This window comes from Anguilla rostrata, chromosome 13, assembly GCF_018555375.3.
Source record: "Anguilla rostrata isolate EN2019 chromosome 13, ASM1855537v3, whole genome shotgun sequence".
NCBI lineage: Eukaryota > Metazoa > Chordata > Actinopteri > Anguilliformes > Anguillidae > Anguilla > Anguilla rostrata.
This window is the reverse complement of record NC_057945.1, coordinates 20,233,326-20,243,432: the sequence shown is the minus strand read 5'-3', so window position 1 is coordinate 20,243,432 and position 10,107 is coordinate 20,233,326. Positions and strand designations below refer to the sequence as shown.

At 41.3% G+C, this 10,107-nt stretch overlaps 1 protein-coding gene across 1 annotated transcript; it reads left to right on the top strand.

Moving 5' to 3' along the window:
• The first annotated feature begins 508 nt into the window (after positions 1 to 508).
• Positions 509 to 6,569, top strand: LOC135237816 (microtubule-associated protein RP/EB family member 1-like). Its single transcript, XM_064305305.1, has 7 exons — positions 509 to 650; positions 1,103 to 1,235; positions 2,009 to 2,154; positions 2,671 to 2,893; positions 3,137 to 3,255; positions 3,388 to 3,540; positions 5,432 to 6,569. The coding sequence occupies exons 2-7, from the start codon at positions 1,112 to 1,114 to the stop codon at positions 5,480 to 5,482; spliced, it is 816 nt and encodes a 271-aa protein (XP_064161375.1). The 5' UTR covers positions 509 to 650; positions 1,103 to 1,111; the 3' UTR covers positions 5,483 to 6,569.
• Positions 6,570 to 10,107: the final 3,538 nt, after the last annotated feature.

Here is a 10,107-nt window from a genome sequence, read left to right as displayed (position 1 = left end):
TCGGTAGCATAGTTTTTGAAAATATAATTACTCCAAAATTCAGTATTACATTTTATTAATCCACGAAAAAGGCTCCACAAGGCACAGGTAACATGGCCTTCCATAGCTGAGCTCTATGTACAAATGCAGTGTCCGTGCCGGAGCTAGTATCCTACCCGTGAGTTTAGCGTAGCGTTGAGCAACATGCGCCCTGCAGCACCTACACAATATCACCCTGGGGGTTTTCAGATACACATTCATCCTGCTTGCTTGTATAAATTTGTCGTTTAATGTAATCCAGTTTTGTTTAGCTAATTAAAATTTTTCTAATTTATAAATCTTCTTATAATAATTTTTAAAAATCAATTTAACTGAATTGTTTATTCCCATATCTCTGCTGTTGGAGAAAAGACAGGGAGGGAGCCTGTTTTTAAACACAGAACACTTGTTTTGTGAAGAAGCTGCCACACACTGAAAGGGAAGGTGCACAGTTGAATTAGTAATAACCATAGGCCTACTTGTACATTCTGTAGTGTGTAGTATCATGTTGACGTTTTCATTCAACAGGACATCAACCGCCCGATCGTTGTGGCGTGACGTCATCACTATGGATCTGACGACGCGGGAACTCAAACGACGTTACCACTTGGTTCTCAGCTGGTAGTTAAGAAGTGGGTGATGTGAGAAATATGTTGCAATGCTTTGTATTTTTAGCAATTTAACGGAATAATCCCGAACAATATACATTTGTAATGCTCACTGAGCATTTATTAAATGAGCACACGAAACTATTTAGAGACTAGATAGATAACGTTTGCTGGCTAGCTAGTCTATGGCTAATTAGCTAGAATTTAACGTTTTTTTCGAATTCAATTGTAGTTTTCTAGTATATAATGCTCAATTTCATTCTTCCTTGCTACATTTGTGTACTGTAACCCGTGTAAATCCCTCTGGGTAAAAACGACGGCCAAATGTCCTAATACTGTACTAGGCCTCAAATTCCCTCAGTGGCATGATGTTATCTGCTGATGTGATAGGCTATCCCCATTTAAAATCTGTATTTCCATTCATCACAAGACAAAAATTAATTTCTTATTAATACATGTCATCTCTGGTCTTGTAGATTGCTGTGATGATGGCTGTGAATGTGCATTTTACCTCGGGGACCAGTGACAACCTTAGTCGTCATGACATCCTTGTGTGGATAAACGCAACTTTGAAAACAAACCTGACGAAGATTGAGTCAATGTGCTCAGGTGAGAGAGGGTTGGGTACCATCCTTTGATAAATTGAGTGTAAAGTGCATGACTGCTTTGTTGCAGTCATATTTTCACACCCAAGCTGGAGATCTCTATGATGTAATGCAGAAGCTTAGGAAAGGGAAGCCTGTGTACATTTGTAGTAAGTAAGTTATTTGGTCAAAGTGGCAGTTTGTGCTGCTTACAACAAATATTCATGCCCAAGCTTTTCAGGTAAATCCAGGAGTTCAAGTAAAGCTGTGGTGTTGTTACTGAATTCCCTTAATAGCTGAGCTACATAGTTTAATAAAATGATAGGTCTATATTAATGTCTCCCATAGTAGCGTATTATGTTTCTAACCTTGTACTATGAACATTGCATTAGCGCCTTTTATTGTACTGGCTAATTTTATAATACACAAGCAACATACAGTAGAATGCACCTGCTGATGCTCTTTGCTATCTCTGTACATAGGCGCTCTAATTAGCCGTCACTGCACATCGCCAGTATGAAAACTTTTTTTGCTGTTTGTCACCCGTGGAGTGGGTGGATTGGCTTTGACGCAGCCTTCTCACATCAATGCGCTTTCCTTGTTGTACATGTGATTAGGCATGTGACCAACAACACAGTCTATTGAATGAAAACATTGTACTTCCTGGTTCTGATGCGCTCCCTATAGGTTCCTGTTGACATTGCTGTCTGTACATATTTCGTACTCTAAGGTCTTGCAGAGAATAAACTCTGTAATAAGGGGTACTGGTTGTGAAATCTGTTTGTGATGTCTTTGCAGGGGCTGCCTATTGCAAGCTGATGGACTTGTTGTTTGAAGACTGTGTGCCTCTGAAGAAGGTCAAATTCCAGGCAAGGCTGGAACATGAATTCATCCACAATTTCAAGATACTGCAAGTCAGCTTCAGGAAAATGCATGTTGACAAAGTGTGTAATTTTTGTTTTGTTTAGTCAATCAGTCCTTTGTGTTTCCTTCATTGACAGTATATTTTGTATATTGATTAATTTTATTAATTAATTCAGATATTTCAGCCCCTTCCCCTCTCATTAGGTCCTTTCAGTCTTTGTTTTTTATTCTTGACTTTCAGGAAACGAAAATTTGAATAAAAATGTAACATTTTTTGTAGATTTACGCCTCAGTAAATGCTTATGTTCTTTCAGTTGTAGTGTATGTGACCTTTGATGCTAACATGCAGACAGATCCTGGTGTGACTTTTTGAAAATAATATGGTAAGCTAAATCTGCAGAATGATCAGATAGTAAACTGGGTATGTTCAGCCGTAATATGTTGTTGTTTGCCTGCTAAATTACTGTTGCTTTTCAGATGCACGAGGATGAAGTTTTCGGATGATGATACCCTACAATGCTGTGTGGGTTGGTTTCTCCTCTGGTCCATGTGTGTTCTGTCTGGACTTTGATGTGCCTTTTCCACATATTCTCCAGGTCATCCCTGTGGAGAAACTGGTCCGAGGGAAGTTCCAAGACAACTTTGAGTTTGTGCAGTGGTTCAAGAAATTCTTTGATGCCAACTACTCTTGCCATCAAAGGCAAGACTGTAACCTACTGGAAGTCAAAGTAGACCAAGAGACTGTTCCAGCCATTGAATCCTCAGAGTCCACTCCCAGCACAGCCAAAGTGCTCAACTCTGAGTACAGCGGTGATCATGGTGGGTACTGGAGGAGAAAAGCATTAAATTCTTTCCTTCCTGAACTTTATACCTTGGACACATTTTACTCCCAGATAGCAGGGTCCTTTGGTGAGATCTGATCCAGAATAATGCTGTTTTTTCAGGTCATTTCTGGGTAGTTCAGTATGTGCAATGTGGCTATCATGCTTGGCATGAGTTTGTCTATTATGATGTGATGCTCACTGTCTTGGTTCCCGTGTGTGACAACGGCCCTTTCGTCAGCCCCCCAGCTGTCGACAGTGGCAGATGTGCAGAGTGTTCCATCCAAGATGGCAGATGATCAGGAGCTGGGGCCAATGTCAGGCTGCGTTGCCAAGAAGAGGGCTGATCTGGTGCAAGAGGTCAGGCGTGCCTTCAGGAAGTGGGCCTACTTTGTCAAAGTGGGAGATGGGCCAGAATGGTGCAGGGAATTTTGCAACATTCGCCAAAAGAAATGAGGGATGTAATTGGGGTAAACTATCATACTCCTCCAGGTGGCCGTGCTGCAGTCTGTCCTGCGGGACACAGAGAAGGAGAGGGATTTCTACTTTGCTAAACTGCAGAGCATCGAGTTAATCTGCCAGGAGAAAGAGGGAGAGGGTGACTCAACATTGAAAACCATCCTGGAGGTCCTTTATGCGATAGAGGTTTGTGCATAAAGGAAACCGCTGTTCCCCCTACATTTTCCACCATTCCACCCACACTTAGAACTAATTAATCTGTTTCCTTAACTGTTTTCACTCATACTCATATAATGCTGCAGCTCGTCTGGTCTTCAACCTCCCCAGACACTCCCACGTCACTCCCCTGCTCACTACCCTCCACTGCCTGCCTGTTATGGCTCGCATCAAATTTAAAACATTGGTCTTAGCATACCAGGCAGTCAAGGGATCAGCCCCAGCATACCTTTACAAGATCTTCAAACCCTACATGCCAGTCAGACCCCTCCGTTCCGCTACCTCAGGACGCCTGGCACCTCCCCCTCTTCGTACCTGCGCTTCCCGAACACGTCTCCTGTCTGTCCTGGCCCCACGATGGTGGAATGACCTCCCCGTGGAGGTCAGAACAGCTGAGACACTGACCCACTTCAAGCGACAACTGAAGACTCACCTCTTCAGGCTGCACCTCTCCCCATCCCTCCCTACCTCCCTGTAATCTCTAAATTGACTGTAAGCTTAGGGTTGTAACTAGGTAGCTGTTTCGTAGGTGACTTAGTTAATGCACTCGTCTTAACTGCTGCTTGTATTTCTGCATCGACTGCGTTGTTGCTGTTCTCGTTTGTGTTAGTATTAATCAATTTATCCTTCAGGGTCCAAGTTGAACTATGCGGTTGTTCCCTGCACTTGGAACGGTACTTCTCTCTAGGGTTTTCGACACACTTGTTCCTGGTTATGGTTATACACTTTGTTGTACGTCGCTCTGGATAAGAGCGTCTGCTAAATGCCTGTAATGTAATGTAATGTGATATTTAGGGGTTACATTATTATACCTGTTGTGCTTTTGAGTCCACTACACTAAACCCTTTGTCCTAAGTGGAGCCCCAATGTTTATGTATATATGCGGAACGGAGGGGTCTGACTGGCATGTAGGGTTTGAAGATCTTGTAAAGGTATGCTGGGGCTGATCCCTTGACTGCCTGGTATGCTAGGACCAATGTTTTAAATTTGATTCAAAGCCCTGACCCTTGCCTACACTGCCGCCAACAAGACAGCCCCCATCTACTTGCAGGACATGACTCAATTCTATGTTCCTGCTCGACCACTCCGCTCTGCAGCAGCAGGGCGTCTTGTAACCCCTCCCACCCGCCCAAAGGGATCACAGAGCTTCTCAACCCTAGCTCCCCAGTGGTGGAACGAACTCCTCGTCCCTCTCCGAACCTCCCCCTCACTATCCATCTTCCGCCGTGGCCTGAAGACTCATCTCTTCAGACTATACCTAGGATAACCACCACCATGCTGTGTATATATATATTAAAAAAAAAAAAAAAAAACCTTTTTCCTGTCACTTGTTACATGTTGAAAGGGCGGAGTGTGGCACAGTGGGTAAGGAACTGCGCTTGTAACCGAAAGGTCGCAGGTTCGATTCCCGAGTAAGGACACTGCCGTTGTACCCTTGAGCAAGGTACTTAACCTGCATTGCTTCAGTATATATCCAGCTGTATAAATGGATACAATGTAAAGTGCTATGTAAAAGTTGTGTAAGTCGCTCTGGATAAGAGCGTCTGCTAAATGCCTGTAATGTAATGTAATGTAATGTTGCCCCATCCCTGCACTTCTTGGTAAATTGTATTTGTCCTAATACTCTAGCTTAATCTTCTGCCTAGTTTGGTTTTGCAGATGTTAGACTAGGATAGTGTTCATTGTTCTCGGCTAGAAAATAAGTAACTGTACCTTACTGAACCCGTGTTCAGCAGTTGTCTACGATCATGAAAATGCACTTCTTGTATGTCGCTTTGGATAAAAGCGTCTGCCAAATGAATGTAATGTTATGTACTATTGTGATACGCACAGTTAAATGTCATGCTCTCTTTTTCTTCAGGAGGGTTTTGTCATACCCAGTTCATCACTGGAGACCCAGGACGACTGCTGATGATAAAGATAGGACCCTACTACCCTCATTTCAACATTAACCCCACCTCTCCTGTCCTATTTACCCAGTGTCTGTTTGCTGCCTTGTTGATCTGTGGTTCTGCGTCCAAACAAACCTCTTTGGAGGTTTCCTTAGAGGGCACGTTGTATTAATGCAACTGAAAATATGGACTATACCAGTGGTTTCCCAACCTCAGTCCTGGGGAGCCCATGTTGCTGGTTTTTGTTCCAACCACAACTGCAATCCCAGAATTTTAGTAAGATGTAAATTTTTATTAATTAGGTGCTTTTCATGTTTATCTTCAGGGATTATTTTCCCTCAAGCCACATTAGGTAATAGCTATCCATGCAATGTAGAATAAACCTCCCATATTCACATTGTGCTATATTGCAAATAATTTAATTTTAAAGAGAAAACTAAATTATTTAAATTTAAAATTAGAATGTAGTGGATCAATAGGCTCCTAATTGGTGAAAGTGTGGACACATGGCCAACAAAACCATTAGCTATTTGGTAGATTGTGACAAATTACAAGACAAACCTAGTGTTAGTGAATTTTCTTCATGGAAAAAATTCTGAAAGATCAAGTGTTCAGCAACCTAATTAGGAGCCTTTTGATTCACCAGTCTAATTTGATCAGTAAAAAAATTTTGTAACCTCTTTATGTAATTGTTTCCGATAAACCACAATAAGAACAATGGCCCTCATTCACAGAATTTTTCTTTAATTATTAAAACTTTTGTTCTTAAAAAATTCTGATTGCAACTGCAGTTAGAACATTAACCAACATACACAGGGGGTCCCCAAGAACGAGGTTGGGGACCACTGGTCTCTACAAACATGTACTTTGAGTAACTTATCCTGGCATGTTATTCTCTGCATTGAATGGGTTTCTATACTTTGTTGATTTGCCTGATATTTAATGAATGGCTGCTGCTCCACAGCTGCCTTTGCTTTGAGTTGCATTTGGTAATTACTTGTTCCACCATTTTTTGTTATTGTGAAGTTTTTAAATCCTTCCAAAAAGGCAGAATTCAGTATGAATTCAGTGAAACTGGCAACAGAATAAAAGTGATGGATGCCTTGGCTTTGCGTAGCTGGTACCCTACCTGTGACCTCAGCACAGCGGTGAGCAACAGCATCCACACAACCTCTCACTGGGGGGTTTTCAGATATACTTTCATGCTTGTGTACATAGACTGATTTAATGCACCAGTTAAAACTTTTTAATTGAAGTGACACTTTATTCATAAGCAAGTTTTTCTGAACCAAAATTAGTGTGTGTGTGTGTGTATGGTGTGAGTGTGTGTATGTGGCAGGTCCATGTAGAAATGGCTTTTGTCAAGATTGGTGTGGAAAAACTTGACTGGCCTGCACAAAGCCCTGACCTCAACCCCATCCAGCACCTTTGGGATCAATTGGAAAGCCAACTGTGAGCCAGGTCTAATCACCCAATCATTCCCCGACCTCACAAAATCTCTTCTGGCTGAATGGAAGCAAATACCTACAGCAATGCTCCAACTTCTAGTATAAATAGCAAAAGAGTGGACCAAGTCCATATTAATTCCCATAACTTTGGATGAGATGTTGGATGTCAGATGTCCACATACTTTTGGCCATGTAGTGTGTGTGTGTGTGTGTGTGTGTGTGTGTGAATACAATACATGCGACACATACCCATATGTTGAATTCACTGAATGGAAGCTACTGCACCAGCAGAATAGAAGAAGCAGTATAAAGTCACAATTCTCGATGAGAGCATTTTGTTCTAGGACGCAAACAGAGTCTTCTCCCAAGGTTTCAGTCTGCGGGTTAATTTGGAAGCTGTGGGATTCTGGTGACATGGTTGGATGTCGAGTTTCTGGACCCCTGGAACGACTTCTCCTGCCTGGATCAGCCGAAACACCTCTGCGAATGACAACGACTGACATGCGCTGGGCTCGATGTTGGTGACAGCGGAACTGACACTAGTTTGAGGGCCGAGTGTAGGCGCTTCTATCGGCTGTCGACTTTCTTCGAGGCCGGTGTCCTTGGGCGTGTTCCCTTCGCCGTAGTCGGAGTTGGTGTCGTCTCTTTGAATGCATAATTTCCCGCATCTATCTTGAAGTCCGAGTATGCTGTCATCTGTTGTTTGTGTCTGATGAGCTTTGTGAGACGCACACCATTGCAAGTAACCTTCTAACTCAATGGGCCTGACGAACCTAAAATGGGGAAAACACCGAGAAACTGAAAACCAGACATTTGTACCACGACACACAGGTATCTAGTGTGATTTTAAGAAACAATTGGGTGTTTTCATATGCCCGACAGCTAGCTAGTGCTTACAGATCAAATTACAATGAACCAGAACACAAACCTGTTGTAATAGAATATTTTCAACTTCAGAATATGGTCGTAGTTTTCGTCGGTTAGACGCAGACGTTTTAAACCGTCTTTATATTTTGCATCTTCATTGAAATTGTACGATTCAAAACCAACGTATACATCCGCCATGGCACCTTCGTAGACGTCGCAAAACAAAATAATGTAACGTTTGTCTAGTTACAGCTGATGAAGTTGTTTGTTCTAAGTATTCCTATTCAATAGGTGTATATATCTATAAAGTTTAACCAGAGCTGGTTTGCAAACATAACAACATATTCGTCTAAAAACATTTACTGTTAAACATCTGTCGTAGCATTCTTATTCTTTATTTTATTCTTCTTGATTTTTGGGCGGTTGGGACGCAACTTAAAGGTGCATTTACCGCCGCCCACTGGTTAGGAGTGTGGACTGGGAGGGATAAAAAAAAAAACTAATTCTGCAGAGTCATCTGAATAATTGCTCTGAACAAAATCCGGAACCCTCCCAAATCTGGAACATGGATTGAAATTATAAAGAGCTGCTCCGGATTTGGTATTGTTGTTTTTGTTATCCTACAGTGCCATCTGAGCATGATACATAAGGTCCCAGTGGTTCCAAACTTTATGAGACCATGATCCGCTTAAATAATTAATACATCTTCTGTCTGATCCCTTGATAAAATGTTGACTGACACTGACACAAATGCAGAACAATTGCATGTGCACTGTAACTACTGCATTTAGCAGGTGCAGTGTTTTTAGTTTTACCGAGTGGCAAGTGGCAATATAAAATATTATAGAAAGTAACTTTTTTTCATTTCTATTTTGAGAGAGCGAACAGTGGTGTTACACAATGGCTATAAACCTTCTTCTTTTTTTAATATCCTAGAAGATTCAGAGGGAGATTTTGAGGTTGCCAGTTTTGTTTACACCCCGTATATTAAAAGGTCTCCTTCACCTAGTCACACCGATTATGTTGGTCCAGAAGTTCTGGGGTTTTTTATTCAGAGGATGTGGATGTGCGTAGCAAGTATTCTTATGCTGTATTATTAGAATATGATTTTTCTGAATTATATGTAGCTGACTTCCTCTTGTGGTTAACTTTAATATATTTTTGAATGTATTTATATTCTATGTAATAGTTCCATTGTTGCTAAGGTTACGAAAGACGCTTGATAAGAACGTTGCAATGTCATTGTTGCCAAGTTTATTAAAATACGCTTTGTGATGAGACCGTTAGTTTAATAATTGTTAAGACGATTGATATTAATGTCTCAGCTTTTCTTTCTTTGTTGGTGTTGAGAGATATATTTCTGTATGGTTAATACGTTAAATGTAACAAAATATTTATCCGCTGTTTCATATGCATATTAATGTTGAATAAGAAATTACATATGTCGTTTTTACAATCTTCCGACCACTGCTAACTCCTGTAAATTAACGTGTGACAACTGCAGAAAAATTATTATAACAGTCTTCAATCTTCACTAGTTTTCAGTTTGCTTTTTCAACATGTTTTTGTCAGGTCAAGTTGCAAATGAGTAAGAGTGTGACCTTTTGACCTGCCCATTCAAAGGAAGTCAGGCCAGCTGATTATGTTGGGGTCCGTCTGCCGCCCTCCCCCCAAAATTTGCACAACAAAAGACACAGAGCAAGGAAACAAATGGGCTAAGCCATGCCAGTCCTCAGAGGGGAAAGCAATGTTGCCTCTGGGGAAGATGATTCAAAGCAAAGCTTGAAATTCTTCAAATAAGTCTAAATACTACTAACATACTCATTTAAAAGGTCTTTCGAGGACCTGTCAGAATCTTCCGATGTGGGGACTAAGCATTGGATTTTTATAATGGCTGAGGAAGGTCTGTTTTCACATACCAGGTCTTTCGTGCACCACTTATCATATGAGCCATTCGTCTCTGACAGGACAGGATTATCTGACTGCCCTGCATATAAAGGCCAGTGTTATTCCGCTACCTCTCGCCACATTGATCTGGGAGACTGGCCCACACATTGCACTGTTTAAATGAGTCTACTGAAACCAGATTTCTGAAGGCCTTCAGCAAAAGTCAATTACCAATTCTACGTAATTGTGCATTAGATCATTGCATACTCCAATTTAATACACATTGTACGGCTAGCCCAGGTGTAATCCTACTGACTTTGCATATACTCCTATTATGCACATATACTCATGTTAAATGAATAATGTCTCAATGTTCCCATGTTAAAGCAATTACCATGCTCTCTGAATTATTTGGTCAACCAACGACTGAGTCTCTGGTGATG